Below are 24,756 nucleotides of genomic sequence, written 5' to 3' on the forward strand. Positions count from 1 at the left end.
GCATTTACAAAAGATGAATGACTTCATTCAGTGTTTACATTTAAAAATAAAAAGTTTATTTATAGGGCAATCAAATTTTCACAGTGGTGAGACTAGATTCACTCGTGTGGAAAGGAGAGCGCATACTATGTATTTTGACAGATTGAAAGAGGACTAGACTACCTGGTTTTTTATGATTTATTTTCCTCCTCTTTCCTATCTTGTTTTCCTTCTTCACTAAGTATTACACAGAAATGTTTCCACTCTTTTTCCAAGACCAAGTACCTATCCTTTCTAACCACTTGAAAGTTGTCCCCAGTCCCTTGCTGAAAACTGTTCCTGCCTCAGCTGAAAACAGAAATGTAAGTGTCAGACACCACCTGTCTTCACAGATTACCATCTGCATGTGTCATTCAGTGGTTAGTTTTGGCTGGTGAATGCATCTGGTAATTGGCATTTTTATCTTAAATCAGTAAAATTAAAAATTTCACCTCACCAATCCCCTATATATGCACTTCTACTCCGTGAAGCAATGGCAAGACTGTTCCAACAGCCCATTTGACACATCATCAAATCACAGAAAAAAGATCTCTCATTGAACAAAAACTATTGTTTGCAAAGTTTACCATTTAACTGCCATAGTACAATAGCAGTCAACTGCCCTGCCTGTGAGATCACTGCAGTCCAGATTTAAGCCAGCTCTGGAAGTGCCTCATGTAGAAGGGACTCCACTTCATGAGCGCTGACTGTCAACAGGCCAGAAGGAGGAGTTCCTCCAGGCAGCCTCATGTCAGCTCTGCTGGCTGACAGTTTCCTCAGGACAGTATTCCCAGAGCATGCAAGAACAGGAGGAAACAGTGTCTTAGGTTCAGAAAAAGGGACAGAATCCATCTGCTAAGGAAAGGGAGCTGAAGAGCCCAGCAGGACACTCAACCCAGGGTATTGCGTAGCTTGTTTGACTTCGGGTCAATGCGAACAAAAGACAGGTATTTGTACTTACACTCTATTATACCTTGAAGAGGTAATGGGGACTGGGGAGGTGTGAAATCTACTTGCTCAACACAGGGAATTCTAAAGTACATTTCCTAATTCCTACAACTGCATAAGAAAATCAGCAGAAAATTACTTCAGTAGGAAAAACCAGTATGTCTAAATGATACCCTTCATTTCCTAAGAACTACACCCTCAGTAGATTACATGGGAACTCAGGCAGGATGTAACTATTTGCTTTATTGGGGTGTTGTCTTTAACACTTCTTGGCACCTCACTACATTCCGTTTCAGCCAACCATCATTTTTAATATATCATGATATAGTTTTTTCTGAGACAAGAAAAAATGTCTCTCTTTCACACAGAAAACAGAAACAGTTTTGGTTTTTGAGATTAAAAAACCACAGAAAGATAAAAAAACCCAAAAATACTTCAGCATATTTGTGTAGCAAGTGTTGAGAAAAGCAAGAAAAATATAGACTGTTGTATCCGGATAAACTGTTAGTCATCATTCTCTCCTCTAAGACTAATTACCAAAAAAAACAACTAGTTCTGGCTTTACAGACTCTTACAGAAAATAACTTGTTTTGATCTGGGGCTGATCTTGGAAACCTGAGTATCAGAAGGAAAAAAAAAATCCATGACCTTTCTGATGCCTATCTTTCTGGACTGCCCTATATCCCTCTCAAAACCATCTTTTTTCCTTACCTAACTTTCCCTTTCTTGTTCAACTAGCTTCTTTCCCAGTCATTCCAAGCTCCTCATTTCATACACTCGAGGGAAGGGTTTTGAATAGGTATCATTTTGTTCACGGGTTGCAACCCTTAATGCTCATCTTTGAAGGTTCAGATAATTTGAAGCAGACATGGAGTAACCCAAATAGAGTGCAAATTTGCTATCACCATGCATAACGAGAGATATGCTAAAGCTTACAGTTACTTTGGTAGTTTTTATAGTAGAATGCTTAAAAAAATCTAAAAGCACTAGAGGCAGCATTTGGGGGCTGCTGACTTTGTCACAGAAAAGTTTTGAGTCCAGAAAGAAAGAAAAAAAAGCAGCTACCACTTCCTCTTTTTTTTTCTGTCTCCTCATTTGCAATCTGGCAAGGATTCTCACCAGCCATCAACTGAGCATGGCAGCATGCACCTGAGGACTAACAAGAATGAAAATCATAAGCAGTAATCTAGCAGTAGTGTGAACAAAGGGTGATGTTTAAAAGGAAGAAAGAAAACAGAAGAAAAAAAGGGGGGGAAAAAAGGAGAAGCTAAATATGGACTGTTGTGAAATAAAGAAATACCCAGAAATAAATGGAGTGGGACTTCCTTACAAAATGAGTAGCCATGTTATAAGCGTTCCCAATGTAACACTTGCTATAAGGTATTTGCCAATTAAAACAACAAACCAGTTGCCAACAACATCTGGACACCAAAGAGAAAGTGGAACTTCTCCAATATAAATTAACAGGCCACATAGCAAAAGAGGAATGCAACGTCCAGCATAAATGCAGAGTGCTTGCAGTCTCCTCACAGTGTACTTCCCTCCTGTTATACTGGAAAGTGAATCATGAACACTAGGTAGGTACAGGTACGTTTTACACACAGGAATCTCACTGGTGTCAGGCATGTTCTCTGATAAACCAGTTATGGGACACATTCACCGGCAAAACTTCGCAGTGTACAACCCTGACATGGAAAAATATGAAACACCGGCTTTCTCAAGTTTAAGGAACAATTTGTGTGAAGTTAAGCTGGATCAAATCATTGATGTAACTTTCTCAGTAAATCAACAGTACCCTAGTTAGATTTCAACTGGACTGATAAGTGAAGATTACTGGTGCTCTCAGCATTTGTTCATCTGTAGCAACACAAAGCAAGGCTGCATCTAATAGACACACCCATAGCAAAAGTCTGGGCAAGTTCAAACATCAGGGTAAAAGATTCACTAATAACCTAAAATTCGGAACACAAATCCCTGACCACATAATGGGGACACTTGTAGCCCAAGTTACATATACTGAAAAATTGTCTGACATCACCAAGGACAGTTACAGACACCATATTTAAAGCAGAATACAAAATCAGCACAAAGTGTGCACCTGTTTGGCGTGGAAAATGACAGTTTCTCCTTTCTTATGAAGTTTACAAACTTTATCAAATGACATCTCTGACACCAGTTTTGAACACTGCTGGAAGCACAAATCAGATCAGCAGTAAAAGCTGCACTATCAGATCACCTATGCAGCCTTCATGACCACTCTGATGACCCCTTAAATCTCACCCGACTAGTTAATTTATTAGAAGTTTTTGGCTCAAAGAAGCATCTCAGCTGAAGTCCACAAAGGCATCCCAGCACTGTGCAATCCACACAGGATGGAACAAAACAAAAGCTGTCTTGTTGTTCTTTATATTTTTTTTCAAATGCTCTTGTGAATGTCTGCAAGTTAGAGGACTATAATCTCTACATGCTTGAACAGACTCCTTACCAGGGCCAAAATATGAAACACTGGATTTCAAGAACACCTGGGTCCTCTGAATGACACAACATGTGAATATTTCTCCAAAGATATACAATGACAAGTAGATTAAAAACCCTTTCACTACAGCAGGGAACAACATGTCACATTTGCCTTGAAAAGAAAATGATGACCTCTTCAAACCTTCTTCCTGCCAGACACAGAAGACCATATTCAACAGTCAGGCTCTGACAGTTTTGACTGTAACCCTAGTGGAAACATCCGCTTTTCCAGACAGAGATGTGAAATTTTTGAAACCTGTCACAGAGATTTACTTGGGCAGGAGTGGATTCCAAGTGCTTGCAATGCTTAAGGCAATGCAGGGGTTCAGACTGCAAGCTGCTAATAATTTCAACACTGGAGCTGAATATTACTTCTTTCAGCATAGTTTCTACCTCAAAGTAACTTCTTTCTTGTCCTCAAACAGCTAAAAACCATCTGCAAAAGCAAAAAGGTAAGTTGTCAGCAGTGTCTGCAGAGCTAAATTTAACTGAGATTTGGGAAGGTTTAAAATGTTACAAGAAACAGTTGAACTAGTGAAAACAGTTAATATAGAAACATGACAGTGTTTCCCTTAGAAACTACAAACTGACACTGCAGAACAGCTGATGTAGACTTGTAGGGTGTGCATTCTCTAGCCTACAAACATTGAAAGCTGAAACTCGCCTACTCTGAGACCTTCCTTTCTGGCAACGAGAACACCAAGGACAATTTAAAGTAGATTAGACTGACTAAAGAGACTCTTGCAAAATGATCTTCATTTTCCATAGCTAGACTGCTAGCTGATAAACACCAGCTCAGCATAATTTAACTCTTAAGAGGGCTTGCTCTTGTCCAGAGTAACCAATAACTGTCACCCTAAAAGTATAAGTTTCAAATATGAGTTTCCAGGGCATCACTTTTGAGTTCCGGTCAGATTCACTGCAAGGATCAACTGAGTAACAGGTATCAGCAGCAACCTTTGCATTCCTAGACAAGAGCAAGGAATCCAGGGTGTCAAAGGTTTTCTGAAATCAGTACATGACATTAAATTCCTTATTTTCCCTTTATTCCCTGATTAAGCTATGCTCTCCCTGCATACAAGCACACAAGGATGTGTCTCTCATCAGGCAAGGTGAGGAGAGCTGCTGAAGAGCCCAGCGTAAGAAGAAACTGCTTTACTGAACACAAAGATTCCCCTGTTTTCTCTGAAGCCTTGAGAAGGCTGACCTAGAACAGAGGCTTCTTAACAGAGTTAAGAATAAAGTAGGTATTTATTAAAATGCCTTAAAGGATATACCTTGGGCAGTACAAGAGCCTGGCTAGGGCTACATCCAAGATGGACCCAAAATGGTCACAAAGTGTACGACCAGTCACAAGGTCTCACCTTCTTATAAGTTTTGGTCCATGTGCATATTGGGGTTAATTGTCTAATTACAGCTTCAGGTTATGAAGTCACATCCTTCTTGTTTTCTCTCTTCAGTCCACCATTGTTTATGCTTTTGGACCTAGAACTTGTAATGACTGTCTTTGGTATCAAACTAGAAAAGGAATTGCTTTGTCTGCCTACTCTGTGAAGAGAGTTCACTTAACAGCTAATAGGAAGCTCAAAACTACACACCGAGGCAGCACAGAAACTGAGAAATATGAAAGCTAAAATTCAAGGCATCATTTCTCTCATTCCCAAATCCCAAAGATCATGATGAAAAAGGTGTTCTTTCACTTCACCATCTAAGTAAAGACCAAGGATGTTTGGGAAGCTTACAGCCTGCACATCTGTTTGTCTAATTGTATCAAAAGCCTGCTAGGACTGAAAAGCACATTTGCCTTTGCTCATTTTCTCTAGTTCTATTAAACCACAGTCCAGAGCTGTCTCACAGCAGGAATTATGTGAAGCAGCTCTGGAGGCTACACTGGCCAAGGAAGCAAGAGCTGCTCAGCCTTACTGGCATTTTTCCCCCCATTCCACAGGTTGCTAGAAACATGGTTTTCAACAAGTTACCACACTTCTTACAGCACAGACAAATGCAGTTTTGAAGAGTTTCAGATGCTGCATGAAATGTCTTTGCACTGGTCAGTACTTATAAGCAGCTAAGACACGTAACACTTGACTTGCCAGCAAGAACTGTAAACAAGAATTGATGTTGCAAGACAATGATTTTTGATAAAAGTTTACTAGCACATATTCTTCCTCCTGAATAATTCCTCTTTCAGGCATGATTCTACATCTACTAAACAGTACCTAAATGACCATTAAGCTACAGGAAATCTAAAAAGCATTACTTAGGCATCATAGCTTAAATGAATCACAGAGTAAATGGAGAGGAAACACACAGTGCAGGATTGTGTGGGGACTGCTGTACACACAAGAACCAGTGCACCACACACTGGCTGCAAAACAATGAGAACCCAGACAGTTGGGACAGTTCTTTCACATTGAGTGGGTAGCTACAGTTTTGTAACATGACTGGCCAAACAGATAGGAGAAGATAAGGATTGGGACACATACCCGCCCACCCACATATCATGGCCTTAAAGCATAGTTTGGCTCATTTTTTTTTCTATAACATTCTTTTACTAAGTTCTAGATGGGCCTATGCCAGGCAAAGCACAGCAAAAAATGTTGCATTTTGGAAAGGACACTTGCAACAAATGCTGTTTCACAGAAAAAGCCTGAGCAGGTCTTCCAAGCTTTCTAGGCTTCTATTAGCCTTAACTTCAGTGCTAGATAATACTGAACCATTAGCAAATGTGTTTTTACTCCCTTTGGGCTTCCCAGCTGAGTATAGAAAGCAACATAACCTCAATTCTAAAAAGCAGATACTCAGTATAATTTATGCCCTAGCATACTTAGGATTTCTGAAGTTCTGTATATAAACCAAAGATTATCCACAGTCAGAGCATAATGAATATTTCATTAAGGGAGGTTTTATTGCAAATGTTTCTGAACACAATAGCAAAAAAAGATAACACATCTACACTGCAAGAGTCATAACAAACCTTTGAAAGACTGGCATAAGTGTTTGCCTTTGAGAACATCTTGATGAATAAAGGGATTCTGACTCTTCTGGTCCATTCAAAGAAGAGAATATTAAATCCCTTTAAGTCTTCTCCTAAAAGACTTGCATTTGAAGATGTGTCAACTATATTCAGTGAGAGCAAGTTCACTTTGCAGAAAAGTGATGTTGGGAGGAAACAGAAGAAATAGTTGGAAAAAAAAAAAAACAAAACAAGGAAAAAAAACAACTTAGCAGTACCTCAGATCCAGTAGTCTTTGACCTCTTTGCAGGAATTTCTTTATCCTATAGGGAAAGAGTGAAGTAAAGAAGCATATAAAAACACTAGAGAACAACACTGCATTCACATAAACGCAGGCAACAGTACTTTGCAATGCAATTGAAGCATCCCTTTGTGAGCACAGAGGTCTAAATTATAACTTTTAAAAGTAAGTACAGTTCTGTTTCATTGTGAAATTCTAACCTTTGAGACATTAACAAAGGAAGATAAAAAAATATACAAGAACACATCCACTTTACCCCTGCTACTAAGAAATTTAAGCAGCAATTTTGATCTGTACTCAGCTGATTAAAAACAGTCATCCTTCTGTACAGTTGAAGACGACAAAAACCAATCTGAAATAAACAAAACCAGTACGAAAAATGAGGCTGGATTTATCCATCATAAAGTCCACAAATTTTACACACAGGCACGGAAAGATTCTAACATACAACTCCTTACATTATCCTCTTGCAAACAAGGTTTTAACCATGACTTCCCTTCTTGCCCACCCATCAGGCCCTATATCAGGCCATTTCCCCACTCACACATCAAAATCAAAGTCTCTCCACACTCATCAGACATGGCTGTATTCTAACTTAACCTACTCATAAAACCACAGGCTGTAACTTACTCCTCCAAACTTTTAACTCTAGATGCAGGGACAGCAAGGCCTCCAGGGAACATGTGATGAAAATGCCCATTCCTTTTCTAGCAATAACAGACTGAATGTGGTATCTTAGTAATGACACTCTGAATGACCTGACTATCCCACTAACTGGCACTTGGGTCTGCTAATCAAAAAGGTTTCATTCAGATTTTTAGTCTCTCAGGTTTAATAAATCAAGAGATTGGTTCATCAGCTGAGAAGTCTCCATCTGAACATGTTCAAATACTGACCTTTCGCACCACTCATATCACCCATAGAGACTCAACAACAAAACAAGAAAACGACTAAAACTCCCCCAGCCTGTTTGTGTCACAAGCACCCTGCGATAAGCAAACCTCAGCCTAAGCCAAAGACTGGCAGTTCTCCCATCAGTGGCAGACTAAACAGCCGTTTCATTATTGCTGTAATGAAACCCCAGGGAGGGTGGCTAACAAGACGTGACAGTGCTCAGCTGCACCTCGCACACTGTGAATCTCCAAAGGTGTGATTACCACTTCTCTCCTGGGCATTGCTGTTGGCTTCCAATTCTAATGCTCCTTTTGGGAATTAAAGACATACACCATAAGTTATGCAAGAGTGTGCTGTACATCCACGACAAAGAAATGTAAACTTCTAATGGCAGGTGTAAAAAACTGCTATTTCAAAAAGAGTAACAGTAGAAAATTCATTCAAGCACACATAAGCACAAACCTAAACACAGACAATTATCACAAGATACAGCAAGGGTTCTCCTGCCCTCAAACACTTAGAGACACCTAGGCTTGTATACATATCAATCATTATGTTTCACTGCAAGTTACTAAACTTAGCAGAGTAAATTTGGTGTTGTCATTGTGCCTGTATTACATAAGGCATCAGTCTGGGTTAGAGTGGTTCTTTCTGGCATTATACATTTCTCTATTGATTACCAAAAAATAAGCTTTTACAACCTGCACTTTTATCTAAAGAACACTAACAAAACTATGAGCATTTTGAAATTAATCGTGTTTCAAGGCATAAAAACATACCTCATTAGATCCAGCAAACAGGGGAATGTCATGGAATGGGGAAATATATTTACCAGCTGCATTCTCTGAAAGACAAAATGAAGCAGCATTTCAAACTTTAAGAAATGGCATAAGATGTTGCTGTTGCTAAATCTCATACAGTGGTGCAGAAATATATATATGCTATGATTATGCACCAGCTAAACCTTTTCTGAAGCTTAATTTCAAGTATGTACCTACATGGAGGACAAGGAATTTGATTGTTTTGGCGAGGATTCACAAGGAGCAAAGTTATTGCTTTAGCATTCAACACTCTGCTTCTTTTCTACCTGGCAATACAAGCCATATAAGGATGAGAAGATTCTTTGATTCCTTTCTACTCCCTGGCCATACACAACCATTAACAAAAATCAAAACACCAAACCCAAAGGAGCCTCATTTCCATCAGTGGTAAGTAAATTAATCTGGGTTTCTAGCAATGTTGCCCCTGTGACTGCATTGTATTTCTAATAAACTGAGTTTCATGAACACAAATCCCTCAATGTAATAGGCCAAAGTCTGATCAAGAGTAAGTGAGGGATGGGATAATTGTTCCAGGGCCTCGATATGAAACACCTTGAAACCAGCAGAAATTTGTGCTAACTTAATCTGCACCTCAGCCTTGCTCCCACTCTGGAAATAAACTAATTTCACTGGAGCGTATGCTTAAGTTTTTCAAGTCCAAGTATCACATCAAAATAGTGCAAACACTAATTCAAATCCCATAGAATTTCTCCTCTGCTAGCACCCCTATTCGTAGTAAAGGAAAAAAACAGACAAGGCGCCTCACTTAGCTGTGGACTTTTGACCACCTCAGCAAAGGAGAGTACATGGAGTTGATTTGCAATTCCTGGAAACCTCCCAGGTAGATGCTCCTCCCAAATAAAATAAGGTTTAGTGGTAGGCTGTTTATTCCCACCAAATAAATTGATTTCTCTAGACTATCTCCTGCTCTGGCAGCCCCATGAATGCGCACAAGGGAGCTCTGGCAGCGCTGCCAGGCGGGCACACGCCGCCTCCGCTTCTCCCACACCGGCAGACGTCAGAGTTGACTGTAGGTCAACGGACCAGAAACGTACAAAGCCACTGCGATAGCACTGGCACACAAACAAGACCACACTGTTACGAAAATGCGTAATCCTGAACACAGCACACCCTCCGCTCTCGCTGGGTCTTGCGACGCCTCCTGGAGCACTGCCCGTGCCTTCGCACTGCCACTTTGCTGGCCCCGCTCGGGGCCGGAGCCCCGCGTTTTGGATGCCAGCCTCCCGCCCCGGTGACGTGTCTGCTGGGAGGAAGGGCTGTCCTGGTCACAAGGGACAGGCCGGGCTGTCACACCACAGAGCCTCCCACGGCTGTCCCTTGGGGTGCCACGGGCCCCCGCGGCCAGGCCGCCACTACACGGCACCGCGACGGTGCTTCGCCCCCGGCGTCCTCCGGGGCTGGGCAAGGGCACGGCTGGGGCTGAGCAGGCCCAGCATCCCCTCCAAAAGCCGGGATGCCTACAGGATCCGCCCTCGCTCTCTACAAAAAAACACTGCTGTCCCCCTGCAGCTGTGGGAAGGCTCGGGGGCGACACCTCAGCCAGCCCGAGGAGTCTCCGTGGGAGCGGGGAGCCACCGCCGCCACCTCTCCCCCTCCGTGCGCCCCGCGGGACGGGGAAGGAAGGGGTTTATGGAGCCCGGGGACAGCTACTTACTAAAGTAGAGGCGGTAATCGGGCGAGTTGGGCCGGCCCCGCTGTTCCGTGCTGTAGCGGGACATGGCGCCCAGGCACCGCCACCCCCGCGCCGCCAGCAGCAGCCGCGACAGCCCCGGCGGCGCCCGCATGATGGCGGCGGCCGCGCGCCGCCTTCCCTCCCCTTCCTGCGGCCGCCGCGCCGGCCCTGCCCCGCCTGCTGCGGCCCGGCCGGGCCCAGGGCAGCGCCGCGGGGCTACGGAGAGGCTCCGGGAATGCCCTGCCTCAAGGGACGGCTCCACCGGGTGGAAATTAAGAGTAGCGAAAGGCAACCCCTCCTTGAGGCTGCAGGTGACCCCAGAGGGAGACAGGCAAGCTTGGGCGGGTGGTTGCCCAGGGGTAGCCAGGCTGAGGTGCTCACAGGCCACCGGCACTGCCAGAAAGGAGGATGCCAGGAGGATGGAGCAAGGCTCTTCTCGGTGGTGCTAAGGACTAGGACTTGAGGGAGTGGGCAGGAACCGACACACGGGAAGTTCCACCTGAACATGAGGAAGAACTTTACTGAGCAGGTGGCCGAGCACTGGAACAGATTGCCCAGAGAGGTGTGGAGTCTCTGTAAAAGGAGATACTCGAGAGCCATCTGGACACAATCGTGTGCCATGTGCTCTAGGCCAAACCTGCTTGAGCAGGGTGGTTGAACCAGATGAGCTGCTGCATACCCTTCCAACCTGACCCATTCTGTGATTCTGTGAAAAGTGTGGATGCAAAATTAGGGGTGATGGTACCAAGGGTTGCCATCCTTACCTGAGGCCCATGGCAGAATGAAGATCCTACCCTGCTACTCCCTAGGGAGGGAAATGTTACTTTCTTGGTGCACATTTTTATGTCACCCAAGCCACTCTGTGTCTGCTTTGCTTATACCTGGGCTATTTGCCTGGGTTCCCAATCAGAGATAAATTTATTATATTGAACCCTGCTGATATTTCAGTCAGATTCTGTATTCATCTTGTGTTGGTTTTAAAGCTTAATAGCTCTACGTATGATCTGATTCCTTTGAATTCTCTTTTCGTTGATCCTCGCAGATGATTTCAAATGAATTTCCTCTGTCAATAAGGATGGAAGTTCTTGAAGCAGTGCTTCTCATTTGTGGATCTTTCAAAAATTCCTGAAAAGGGGCAAACACTGCTATTTGCATTTCATTGATGGAGAAACTGAGGCAGAATAACTTTGGTTGCATCATCGCTCTTAAATCCCAAGCCAATGACCTTGGGTATTTATCTTGAAAGGTGGTCAATATTGGCTTTAACTGTTAACTCTGATTTGAATTACCCTGAAAGATTTCTACAGGATAACTCCATGTTACCCTCATAATTTTATACATTATTTGGAATGTTATTGTGAGTTATTTATTTGCAGCAGAAGGGTTAAGTCAGTATCTTCCTTCAGATTTTAACAGCTTATAACTACTTCTTGTTATTTGTCCCCTCTAATACTTTGGTAGATCAAGCTTCAAAAGAGTCAGGATTGTCTGCTCAGTGTGTGCATCAAGGACACAGAATTACTTCACACTAGAGCAGGAGATTTTCATGATGACCACAACTGTTCCCCCATGTACTCCTCTGAAATGTTAGTGCTCTGGATCTTTGAAGGAGCTGTATTCTAGTGTGTGGATTCTCCATTACAAGAAGACTGGGGGTAAAAAAAAGCTATGGTCTCCTCTGATTTGTGCCACTGCTTGCTGTATTTGTGACAATGGATAGCTCCAGGAAAACAGAGAGGTAATTTTGCAGGGCCATTGCCCATTTTTGCAGAAGCAACAAAATAGTACTTCATAGTAAAAAATAGTTCTTCATATTTCACCAGAGGAGTTGGCACTTGAGTTCAACAAATGCAAGGTTTTTAGGAGTAATCCCCTGAACTGAACATGTAGGGGTGAAATTCTTCATAGAATCATAAACCTGCAGGGAAGGGTCCTTAAAGATCTTGTAGTTATCCCCTGCCATGGTCAGGAACACATTTTACCAGACCAGGTTGCTCAGAACTCCATCCAGCCTGGCAATGAACACTTCCAAGGGATGGGGCATACACAGCTTCTCTGGACAACCTGTTCCAGTGTCTCACCACTCTCACAGTAAAGAATTTCTTTGTCATATCTAATCCTAGACATACTCTCAGCCTGAAGCCATTCCCCCTTGTCTCATCACTACATACTCTTGTAAGAAGTGCCTCTCCATCTTTCTTCTAGGCTCCCCTCAGATACCAGCAGGTCTCTAGTTCTAAATTTTTTGAGTTTGTCTAGAGGGCAAACAATCTGTTTTTCATGTGGAGTAATTAAAAAAAAGAAAAACCTGTATAACTTCTTTTTCTATTATTATAAAATTATTATATGTTTTCTTTGAGTTGGCCTGCTGCTGAAGCAGGCAAGGTTAAAAGGAAACACGTGCCATAGGCCTAGCATTCCACCTCTGCTTAGTTCTGAGGAATCTGGATTTCATTTATGGAAGGTCAGACCCTTTGAAAATCACTTACTGAGAATACACACAGGATTTTTACACTTGCAAAGCTGACAGATGGGTGTAAGGTTATTCTAGTAGGAATCAAATTCATATTTATTTCCCTGTACAAGCTGGAAAGTGAAATACCTACTACTGGTCAGGAGTCCCAGTAAGATGCACAAAGTCTGAGCACAGAGTTCTCCATTGCCTTGTGTTGTGAACATGGCCTTACCTAAAACTCTCTCATCTGTAATGGGAAATCAGCTGTGAAGCACTTAGAATTTATGAAATATAAACAGTTTCTGTGCAGGCGCTGTTTAGATGCATAATTAAATGCCATCATGTTACCTAGCAAGGGTAAATGATACAGCAGAAAACCACCGTGAAACCCTGCTAATGCTACCACAGCAGAGAACATGACGTTTTAGTACTCCAAGGTATCCAAAATTATCCTAGTACTTCAGAAATATTAATGTTTTAAATAAGCTTGATTGTATTTTTCAGTATTGTGCATTATATTACACAGAATATGGTTGAAGTATGCCCAGTACTCCTCAAGTCATATTCAGGTAAGACCAGCTCCCTGGTTAGAATAAATTCACCTACCATCCTTGAATCTTTGAAACAAAAGAATCATTTGGTTCCAGTATTTACCTTGAGGAAATTCTCCAGAATTACCAAGTATTTTACTGTCAAGGGATTTTTTCACATTCATTCCCAAGCATTTTGCATCTAGCTCCTTGTGTGTCATTCTAATTGGGCCAGCAAAAGGCACTTACATGACTGATCCCATTCGTCGACCTTGTAATAGCTCCCACAGAAAAACAATGAAAATATTGCTATTTATTTCAATGGAATTAGAGCCAGCTCCTTAAGACTTAAGTAGAACTTACATGGTGCTTAGGTTTTATGCTTGCCCTCTGCACAGGGGTGAATCTCATTCCAGCAAAATGCCACTGGAGTATAGCAAAAACTCAGCAGTAATATAACCATCTAAGCCTGAAGGACGTCCTTATTTTAAAAGTTTGTACTCTGCAGTGCACATTTACATTGATTTTAGGTAATTTTATATATACACACATAAATATTTAAAAAATTAATGTTTTCCCCATTAAAATACTGCGCAAATTAAATGCAGAAAATATTTTCTATATTAAAATTTAAGGAAACCCATCCTCCTGAATGAAAACAATTCTCATCTTTTTATCTAATAAAGCTTTGAAGAATTTCATTAGTACAACTATGTGCTATTTCAGTGCTTTTGCTCTTGACTGGTGATCACATCATTATCATTAAATTTTTCTGTAATAGAAGTTCTATCTCCGTGGCTTATAAGACAGTTAATCTAAAGGAATCAATTCCTGGCAGCCTTCTGTTTTGCTGCTACCTGTGTGCAAAAGTCACAGCCAGGCTTCCTCCCTGCCCAAGCACCTCGGTGGAACAGGTCCCTCCCTGGGCCTGCTGGCCAGTGCTCCCTCATTCAGCCAACACCATCCCTGCCACCTGCCAATGGATCAGCTGGAACCAGCACTCCCTGGGGCAGATCAAGCCAGGCAAGTTTAGCTGAGGCAGTTTAGGGATTTTAGGCTGAGTTATTCAGGCTGCTTTTCAGCCAAAGCAAGCTAATGAACAACTCCTGCAGATTTTTGCACTGAAAGTCCTCAGCAGGAGAAGGATGACGAATCATTGGAGTCAGTGACCTCTTTCATTGGCACAGCTGGATTTGGCAGAGGATGTCTAGAGAGGATGTCTACAAGCAGCCAACTCACATATGGATTTGTATATTGCTCGCTGATGGATTCCTGATGGCAACAAAAGACTACATCCTCTAACTGAAAGGAATCATTGTGTATTTCAGTAACTAGATTTGGGTTTATCAGGTTACATTACTATCCATCTCAGTGTGAATAAGAACAGGGGCTCCTATCCCAAGGTCACTAAGTACCTTGAGCTAGACTGTGAACCCTCATTTTGTAGCAGTGAACTCACTTCAGTAACCCAATTGCTTTGAGGAGACTGATCCTCTGTATTTATGCAAAATTCGGATTTAGTCATAATACTCATTACTGTTAGGAAGATTTCAAGTTTACACCTTGTTTTTTCCTAAATAAATTTTTTATCTGAGCTGTTTTGTCTAAACTGTTTGTTTCTTTTTTAACCATGCTTTTTGTTAGGCTCTCCTGTAAAGTATGTTAGGATTTGCTTGCCAGACTTAACTTCTCTGGACCTCTGCCTAGAAAGTGATTTGCCTATCAAGAGGTCAGGACACCATGACTGAGTCTAGTTTAGTCAGTTACGTCCATTTCTTCCCTCCTAGGCATCTGTACTGAGTAAATTTTAAGCTCTGTGAACCAAGGATTTTCAGCCTACCCTAACTCCCATTAAACTTGTTTGTGAGTATGAGCTGAAGCTTAATTTTTTTTAAGACTCTTATCTTTCTTACTCCAAGGCAACTTCTCTATCACAAAACAAAAATCACCAAATAGCATTCTCTCTGATTCATTCTTTCACTCATTTTTTCACAAATGTGCACAAACAGGAGCATAGAGAAAAAGAAAAATTGCTTCAGTTCAGTTATAAAAATACTGACGAAATACGACATTTTAGTGTGAAGCTTCAAATCCATAATGATTCAAAATAGAGACCTGGAAGGAAAATCTTTCCAGTTGATTGTGACAGTCCATTTTTAGGTTCCATTCCTCTCTTGATTTGTGAATTGCCAAACATCAGGTTCTCAAAGAAAATATTTCATCTTGGTAATTTCTATTCCCTCTTACTTTACATTGAAACACACCAATAATGAAGAATCATCTTCCTGTTCTTTTAGCTGTGCCTCACTCTCTTGCTTATCTTTCCTCATTAGCTTTGATATCACAGTGCCATCTACTTGATCAGCAGAGTCAGGTTATTTTCTTTAGAAAATTACATGGCTGTAACACTGAAGAAATCAAAAGGCTGTTCGGTTTCCTGGCAAGTTCTCTCTCCTTCTCACCTCTCAGCCCTTTCAAAGCAGCACTGCCCTTAGATGTCCCCCTTTGGGAGCTGGCCCAGCTCCAAGCCTATCAGACCTACACAAAGCCCTGGCTGGATAGTGACAGATCTACAGCACTGCAAGGACAATTCAAGCCCTGCCGACCCTTTTCTCAGCATCCCTTCTCCTCTCTGGCAGGTGTTTCAATTTGAGAGATGGGTCCCCCTCTGTAGGCAGAAAACACATCAGCCTTTTGTGTGTGTAAACTGGAGCAGAGGCTTTGTTTGGAGTAAGAAAGCATCACAGCAGTCAGAGGAGATGGATTGCATAGCTTGAAAGGTTGAGCTATCCCTTCGTAGAAATATCCACAGCCTAGGCTGAGCCCCAGCAGGCACGTACTTTATGAATTTTTCCTACAAATATTTAGACAAGAAACACTGTAGATAGGGCTAAAAGAAATTATTGTTGTGCACTTACTTCTAAAGACCTGTTTCTCTATAGGAATCACCAGTGTGGCAAGATCAACAGTAGGAATGAAGGTGAGACTGCCACACTAAATAACTTTTCACCTACAAGACAGGCTTTTTTCTCTTTTTGTACTATTGAAAGGTGTTTGAAGTTTTTTTCCTATGTATATTTCAAAGTAATTTTGATTCATTCATTGTGAAAAATCAGCGTGTAGACTCTCAATTTACCTGTCCCTAAGCTGTGTCTTTTTATTGCTTTTTTCCTCACCTGTCACGCTGTTCTTATCTTACCAGTACTGTTGCAAACAGGTAGAGTGTACATACCAGCAACTTTCCTGTGCTCAAAGTCCTCGATGGGCCTTACACAAGATTGTTCTTGTCAAAGCCTCCACGTTTTGTCCCTCAGAAGACATCTTTGCTATGACTCATGCATACAGGCCGAGTGACAAGGTAGAGGCTTGCTTTTATATGCACTGAGGCTTCTCTGTATGGAGATGGGGAGCTACAGAGGCATCTGTGCTCGCTGTTGCCATGTTCCACCTGTGGGAAAGGTAGGACTGCTAGCAGCAGTACCATGGTACCTACCTTTCTGCTTTTCCACTGCCTGTCAAACATGATCTCTTCACATAGGTGAAACTGGCAGTCACTCTGCAGCTGCAGACTGAGACTTTCTTTTCCTTGGTGTCTGTGCTGGCCATTGCAGTGAGCAAACTTGGAAATGCCAATCCCATGCCATTGCCTCAGGACTCCAGAAGTGGTCTGTGCATCCACTCAAAGGGGGTAGTCAACCCACAGTGGTATTTTTCCTATAATTTCTGGAATCCTAAGTTAAAAAGAAATCTTCTGTAACAGCTGTGAGGTATGACAAGAAAACAAATAACTGTTTGCTTACTTAATGGCCATCAGTCTTTATGGTGCTTCTGGTTCATTTATAGCTCAGGACTGAGATAAAGGTTGGCATTGACCATACAACAATCAGCTCTTGTATATGGGCAGTACAGTTGCTGGGGAACACAATGCCAATATTTTCTGTGTTGACACCAGCACCTGTTCTGTTTCTTAAGCAGGGGTGGCTTCCGTGCAAATAACTCCTGTGAGTGTTTGCATCAACTGGATTCCAGTTTGCTCTGTAAAACTGAGCATAACAGAGCAGTAAAAGAGACTTCCACATTCACTGTAAAAACATCATTTTGTCCACCTAGATACCAAATCTGACTTTGGTACTGCTTTCCCATCAGTTGCTAATAGGGTCAGAAGAAAGCAACTTTCATCTTGGAGAAGATGAAACAGGGAAACTTTATGAATATGATCGTTTAGCAAAAGATTCTGAAAGTATGAAACCTATAGTCAAAATAGAAATGAAAACTAGTTTTGAGATATAGGATACTGAGTGTTAGTTACTATATAACCAAAGAACAATAGACTAGCCAGCTGAAGGAGAATCCCTGTTGATTGAACAATTCCCTTCTGCTGACAGTGAATCCAAAGGTCAAAGCAGTAAGAAGAATTTGGAGAGCAGCTTTTAGAGTTTAAAATGTAACACTGTATGGTAATGTAGTAGTTCTTATAGGCTATATGTAAATTCTGTAGAATGTGTGTCGTGTACTGGTTGGTTACTGGAAAATAGAATACTCACCATAGAAAAAGATATAATGTACTGTAACAAGAACTTTGCTCTCTTAATTTCCTCCCTTACCCCTCTCTCTCTACCCCCCTAAATTGCCTACTGCTCTCATACTCTCAGCCCCCTCTTTCTACTCTCTCTCTCTTCCCTCTTTAAGCACATTTGCTCTGTGGCTGGCAGCGTAAACTGATCTCTTCCACCTTCTATTTAAATAATAAACTGCTTATCCCAAGAGCAGCCTGGTTTAGAGAAGTCTCCACTGCAAGCCCATTTTACTCCTACAAGCAGAAATCATTTGAAATTGAGAGAGCGTTGCTCCTACTATTGTGAGTGGCAGTGAGTATTTTACACACATTTCTGACCTGCACTTTCTGTGGCATTTTTTAATAGTAGGTGAAGATCAGCAAACAGTAATAAGAGTTTATAGGGGTCTTGGTCAAATGCACATCTGATTGTTTTTATGTAATCCCCCTGCTGGCTGCACAAGCATGGCCCAGTATTGTAAATCCATGGTGGGATTTAATGTGATGATGGATAAACTTGGTTGTGTCTCAAATCTCCCTCCCTCCAAAGGGGATAGGGAAGCCACCAGTCCTGAATGTGTCCCACTCGTTTGGAGTATCACAGAAGATATGGTATTTTCAGCCTTTCCTACATTGGGTGGCACAGAGGAGGTATTTTAAGGCTGCAGTAAGTTCTCATCTACATTCTAAACTGTGATGCAGGCTTGCTTTGGGCTCCTGGCTGCCTCCAAAATAATGCTCCTGATTAAAGCCAGGTAAACCATTCTAAGTACAACAGCAGCAGCAACTAGAGCTGGTTTTTCCCATAACAATTTTGTTGCTGAATGAACACATACCTTTTTACCCCTGTGACTGAGTTAGAGGAAGAGGAAGACAATTTTTGCATGTGGGTAGATTGCTATCGTAACAGACACCTGAGCAAACTTTACAATATCCTATCTTGGTTCTGCACGTGTCAGAACTTACAATGCCAAGAATTCTATGAAGTTTGTTCTTCTACCTTCACCCGGCCAAAATGCATTCCCCAGTTCTCCTCCAAACCCTTGTAATTTAAATAAATATAATGAAATCTCTTCTAAAATGATGGGACCTCTGTTTTCTGAGAAGCATAATACTAAAATCCTAGTGGGGATGAGATAGCTTCTGTGGGTAATTCTGGCATAAGAACCCATTTGCCCTACCCACAACTGCTCATGTGTGCCCTGCGTCATCCCCTGCTTCATGCTGCCACAACTGCTTCCGTAGCTGGTTGAGGAACAAATCACGAGCACAGATCCAGATGGAAAATAGCCTAGGGAGAAGGGCTGAGGGAAGAAGTTCTCTGCCAGATCAGTTCCTCCATCTCATCTCAAATTCGTGCGTTTGCACCCTGGAGCAATAATGGGAACAAATTCATCTGGGGAAGGGGGGCAGTCAGGGTGGTGACTGTTTAAACCAGTTTTACCACCCTTTTGAAGTAATACCAAGATATTACTTAAAAAAAAAAAAAACTCCTCCCAAAGTCCTCAGTGTAAGGAAATGGTTTGATTGATTTCCCCCAACTCCCACTTTAGTCTGTATACTACTTGTTGCTGGAGCTTTGATGCTTGTCACAAGTGTGTCATCAGTCTGTCCCTGCCTACGCCTCTCCCTGCTGTCACCACTGTTCTGCCTTTCAAGGAACTTTTGTGGTCTGACTTGCAGAATAAAGACTTTCTTGGGAAATCTAAAGAGGAGGCAGGACGTAACACATGAATTGCCTATGTAATATGTGACTTCTCTGTGTGAGCACAAAGTCTTCCCAGTATTCCCCTCACCACTTTATTCCTCTGCCAGACTGTGTTTGGGCTGGACACTTTGTGCAGCACTGGCATGGTGCTGCAATTTGACGTAGTTTATTGCTTAATGGTTTCATAACCTCTTCTTTTCACTACTGCATAGAAATGAAGGGCTTTGATGAGGAGATTGCATTACAGGACCAGTTTTGTAAAGAAAAACAAAACTTGGAAACGAGGTTACACTACTACGTCTCATCCCCGCTTGTTTTTTACTATACAGTCCTTCAGGGACACAGCGTGGCAGTGCTAAAGCCAAACTCTCTGCCAGCGTCTGTCAGAGGGACATTAGCTGTGTCCCCTGGCAGATGCTGTGGCAATGATTGTGCGTGAGACTGCCACCGATTGGGCTGCACCACGGGGCTCCCACCAGGCATTTCCTACAGCAGCGAGGCCCAAAGGGTTGGGTATCACAGCAGTGGCAGTGATTGCTACTGATGGCTGTTGGGGCTCTTCCCAGGATAAGTCCAGTCCAAGCTTAGATGCCAGCAGCTCCTGCTGTTTTGACATGAGCTTGATTAGAGTGGCGCTGCAGAGGATCACTACACAGTACATGTGTGCCAGAGGCCATTGCTAAACAGACAGGATAATAAGACCTCTTCCAGGAGCTAATCCAGAGGTATTATGAGCAGGTGTTTTGGTGTCTGCTCCCCTGGCTATCCCAGCATGGTGGTTGGCTCTCGTATCCTGCACAGGTCCTTGGCAGGCTTTCACCTTGGCTTTAGCCTCTCTGTGCGTAGTGTAAAGCGAGACGGAGCCTGGCTTGAGACAAGCAGCTCCACACTGCTTCCTACCTCCTGGAAGGGCTTACACGTCCTTCTCAGCCCTTTTCTTTATTGTCCTGGTCACCTTTCAAACCTGTAGATCCGGAGTTTCCAGCCCTAAAGCTACACCTCCCAATGGGGTCAGGAGGCTGGCAGATGCAACTTGATATGCAAGGAGCTGGGGTCCTGACCAGGCTGCCAGAGTGAGGGTCGAATGGGTGGCTGGCCTCCCCTTCCCATTTGCCTTGCCCTCTGCTTCCAGCTGCCCGGCAGTGCAAAGAGGAAAGGGGTCTTCCATGCCACACTCGGGCATCTCCCTGCCGGAGCCGGGAGCGTGCCCTGCAGCAGGAGAGGGCCCGGCCGTGGCTGCGGTTTGGGGCTGGCTCGGAAAGCGGCCCCGCCAGGCGCGCTTACACACTGGGCAGGTGAATGCAAACGCTGCCCGGGGCGGCAGCTTCCCGGGGGTGGAGCTGCTCCGGCACAGGTGGCAGGGCTGAGCCCAGGGCCCTGCGGAGAAACCCAAGACTAAAGCAACCAGCCTTCACCCGGGCAGGGAGGTTACCGCCCTGAAAATCAGCTATAGCCCGCCGGCACCACCACCACCACCAAGCAAGGCTGTCTGTGGCGAGCATGGACTGTCTGGGGAAGGAAGGCACCGAGGGGAGGAAGAGGAATTTGACCCTGCTAAGGAACAAGCTGTACATGGGGCAGAGGAGGAGGACGGAGCCCGTGGTGGAGAGCACCAACATCGCCGGGGACCACGGCAACTTGAGGAGGAGTCAGTCCGACAGAACAGAGTACAGCCAGAAATTGCAAGGTACTGGGAAAGCTGGTTTGGTGCTCTGCTGCCAGGGATGCTCTGAGCTGGGGTGGTGTCTCCATGCCCTCCATGCTGCAGCCTTCAGATAAAGAAGGGAATGGCATGCTCTGCCCGCCCCCGCAGCTGGAATGAGCAATGGCCCCTCTGAGATGTTTCCCCTCATTTTTCTAAATAGTGTTTTGTAGATGGGATACAAAATATAACTGAAGGTTTTGTTGAGTTCCTGCAAAACTCGTATGCAACCAAAATCTTTCTCATTCACTAGACAAACAAAAATGTGAAAATAGGATGGCTCCATCCTATCTGTCTTTGGCTGTCATATTAAGTGGGGTATGTGCCAAGTAATTAGAAGCACCAAGGACATTTTTTCTTTTTCTCAGTTAAAAATATAGTGGTCTAGAAACTGTTGCATAGATTGTACAATCCTGAGCTAAAATATGTCCAAATACATGTTCAGATGGTTATGCTGATGCAAATTATACCATTCCGTGATTATGGAGAGAGTTACTTTTCAAATAATCAAATTGCATATGGACCACAAATTGTAGTAAAGTATGTTAGTGCTGGCCTTGTCAACCAAAAACCAAATGTGATGCCACAAATTGAGGAAAAGCATGAAGAATGTGAATGGCAGTTTCCGGGAGTGTTTTGGAACACCCACTGATGAATTTCTGTGTGTTTCTAGGGTCTTGAACAACAGGGTTTGAATATTGTTATACTACAAGTGTATTAGTAATAGTGCTATAACTGCTTAGTGACAGTCATTCGTGCAACCATAATCCTTTATGAGGAAATAAAATTGAAAAATACTTTGGATTGGTGTATTGTGGTTTTGATGCACTTAATTAGGAAGTAGCATTGCTTCAGAGAGACAATAAAAGTAGAAAATAAAATAATAAGCCTGAAAATAATGGGTTTTCTATGGGGACGGCATATGCTGAGAACAGAGAGGTTCATCAGTTGTTCTGTACCCTCCTCATGATAGCTAATCAATGAGAAGGTGAAAAATACTCAGTTAAGTCAGGCCCCACGATTCAGGAACCTGGCAGGGGTGTTTCAGAGCAGAAACATGGATCACTGTGGCAAGCTCCTGTCACATGTCCCATCAAAACAGCCGATTTTAACTCGTGAACGGGCTTGGCCAGGTGAGCTCAAGGTTATCAAGAGGTGTCCAGCAAAAAGTTGTGAAATCTTTCTGTTCCGTGTCAGCTGTATTCCAGCCATGAATGTCTCCTGTTTAAAATCTGAAGCAGAGGTAGTGGGGGAGCCCAGGAAGTGGGCAGAGTGTGAGGTTATGTTTATGGCAGCAGTCCAAGGAGACAGTAAATCCAGCTTTACAGCTCCTGCCACCTGCTGAGACTGCCGGGGCCACGTATTGCAAAGCACGGCCTGGTATCAGCTCTCTCTGGGTGCTTGTGTTTGTTTGAGAACAACAGTGATGGGTTAGCAAGGTACCTGCGGGCTTTACATTGGATTAGAAGTTGCCTGTTCTCAGAGTGAAAATACAAAGGCGGTAGAAATTCCTATAAAGTATGTTTGCAGTCACCATGGAAATGCAGTTTTTTGCCAAGGCCTGACCTGGACCAAGTTTTCTAAGGTAGATGTGCCTGAATCTGATAATAATCACGGATCCCGGACCTAATGTTGGCTGCCTGCCAACACTGACGATGTGCTGTGGTTGCACACCTTTATGTTCTGCATTTTTCTCGTAGCACTTGGATGCAAAGCAGATTTTTGCAAGGTGAGGGGAGTGGTCTCGTTGGCACAAAGTTTTTGAACTTTCCATTCTTGTTAAGAAAACCCAGCAGCTCTGTTTGCGACAGCTAGTCTGTTGTGTGTCACTTGGTCAGGACTTTCTGATCGCCCTAGGGTGGTAAATGCTTTATAAAAAATTACAAATGGTTATTTGCACTTGCATCCAATGGGAATTTTGGGAAAAGCGCTGTGTTTAGTTGAGTCTTTCTTCTATAGTGTCCTGTTAATATGTTCTCCAACATATAATCTGCAGACTTGGGGTAGGTATTAGCACAGACAAGGATGTATAAGATAGAGGCTTGCAGCAAGCCCTGCAAGAGGAAATCTGTGTGTGGGGCAGGTTTCCAAGAGTAAAAGTCAGGGCCTGCATGACCCTGATATGGGCTAGTGGCAGGCAGCCTGGGCAGAGCACAGGGACCGAAGTGTCTTTACCTCTCAATGGCCCTGCCAGCCCCCTGCACACCCTGAGGGTTTCCCTGAGGAGGAACTGGGCTGTTGCCCTCCACAGCCTTTTCCAGCAGCTCTGAAGTAAATGCTCAAAATGCAGCTCAGTGTGGTGGAAATAGAGGCCCCCAAATAAAAGCCAAAAAAGCCCAGGAGACCAAGCAGTCAGGCATAAAAACTCATAAGAATTCAATTTCTGCTCTTGGATTTCTTTTAAGTTTTGTTTTATACAGTAAACCAATGTTTTCTATGAAGAGTGAGAAAGAGCCTTTCTCACTCTAGATCTCCAGGGTAATCGAGGTGGTTTGTTCTGACAGTCTACAAAACAGCAGTGCACAATAGCATTGTCAAAGGTGAAAATTACTGCAAGTGTTTTTCACTTTAAAATTAAGGATTCCTAAAGACACAAGAAAGCATTTTCATGGTTAATGAGTATAGTAGATGCGTCTATTCAATAGCTTATCTGGTGTGAATGGCCATGCTACACTTCCTGACTTTACTCTTTTTAAAAAGGAAATAAGATGCAAAGTAACTATTATATTCTCGAGGAGATTGGCAAGCATTCGTGCCTGTACTTCAACTCATCCTGTGAGATAACCAAATGCCTGCTGGCCTCATTTTAGATAGGGGAAAGTAAGGTGATTGCCATCAAATGCCAGGTTCACGATAAAACCCTGCGGTCATTTAGAACTCAGATTGTACTTGCCTACTTGGAAGAGTCCTGGAATACCTTGATCAGGCCATATATATTTCTTCCATCAACTGGACATCACTTTTCTGAAGAGGGAAGAGTGGGGTTGAGGAAGATATATTCACTAGTGGTGGAGATGCAGAAATAATATCAAGGATCGTTATAAGGCTTCTTGTAAGAGCTAAGGCAGAACTCCTGTGACATTTCTATGCACTGCTCTGCTCTACATTCACTAGAAAATTCTGCAAGTATGTTCTTTCAAGAGGAATGAAGAGGTTGCAAAAAAAAAGTGATATTTAGCATCTCTATTTTCAAATGTATTATGTTTAGTTGGTAGGAGTTATCTTTTCTACAGTGAAAATCCACCAGTAGCAGCTTTAAAAGTAACTATATTAATATTTATGTATTGTATGAAAGTTGTGATCAGTCTTTGAATTAACCCAAAGCTTCTATCTGTGAGTACCTGTGTATTTCAATATAAGGGGTTTGCTCGATGCAGTTATTGGCACATAAATGTTTGCAAGATCAGGCCAGATTAACATACAGTATGTCATGGGGATAGATGCTACTAACTAAAAAGGCATTTAAAGCATAGTTCACTGTCTGTTAGGTTTTGGGCAGGTTGCTGTTTTTTAATAATTGTATGCCAGACTTGTGCTTGCTGTGAAAAATGAGCTATAGAAAGTGTTGGGTTTCCTGAAGGAATCAGAGATCACATTTGCAGTGCTCAGCGAGACAATTCATGCCTCAAAAAAGCACTTTGTCTTACAAATCATTACA

The 24,756-nt window shown here is 42.8% G+C and overlaps 2 protein-coding genes and 1 long non-coding RNA gene across 5 annotated transcripts in view; 1 reads left to right on the forward strand and 2 right to left on the reverse strand.

Annotated features, from left to right (window-relative positions):
- PPA2 (inorganic pyrophosphatase 2) overlaps positions 1-10,273 on the reverse strand; it is a 35,071-nt gene extending 24,798 nt beyond the window's left edge. For 2 of the 3 annotated variants that reach the window (XM_033513486.1, XM_015624133.2), the window contains exons 1-3: positions 10,131-10,273; positions 8,414-8,478; positions 6,718-6,762 (exon numbers count right to left, since the gene is read on the reverse strand). In XM_033513486.1, coding sequence (XP_033369377.1) covers positions 6,718-6,762; positions 8,414-8,478; positions 10,131-10,260 — 240 coding nt within the window. In that variant the 5' untranslated portion in view covers positions 10,261-10,273. Of the gene's footprint in view, positions 1-6,717; positions 6,763-6,996; positions 7,075-8,413; positions 8,479-10,130 lie in introns of those variants that run through there. The other variant, XM_015624134.3, reaches the window with a different exon arrangement.
- A 4,922-nt stretch (positions 10,274-15,195) lies between these two features.
- The window catches only part of LOC107203264, a 33,046-nt gene continuing 23,485 nt past the window's right edge, over positions 15,196-24,756 (reverse strand). The window contains exon 3 of the long non-coding RNA XR_001521096.3: positions 15,196-16,864. This is a non-coding gene — a long non-coding RNA (uncharacterized LOC107203264). The remainder of the gene's footprint in view (positions 16,865-24,756) is intronic.
- ARHGEF38 (Rho guanine nucleotide exchange factor 38) overlaps positions 20,266-24,756 on the forward strand; it is a 38,062-nt gene continuing 33,571 nt past the window's right edge. The window contains exon 1 of the mRNA XM_015625081.3: positions 20,266-21,083. Within this exon, the coding sequence (XP_015480567.1) occupies positions 20,897-21,083 (187 nt within the window). The 5' untranslated portion in view covers positions 20,266-20,896. The remainder of the gene's footprint in view (positions 21,084-24,756) is intronic.

This window comes from Parus major, chromosome 4 (assembly GCF_001522545.3).
Source record: "Parus major isolate Abel chromosome 4, Parus_major1.1, whole genome shotgun sequence".
Lineage (NCBI taxonomy): Eukaryota > Metazoa > Chordata > Aves > Passeriformes > Paridae > Parus > Parus major.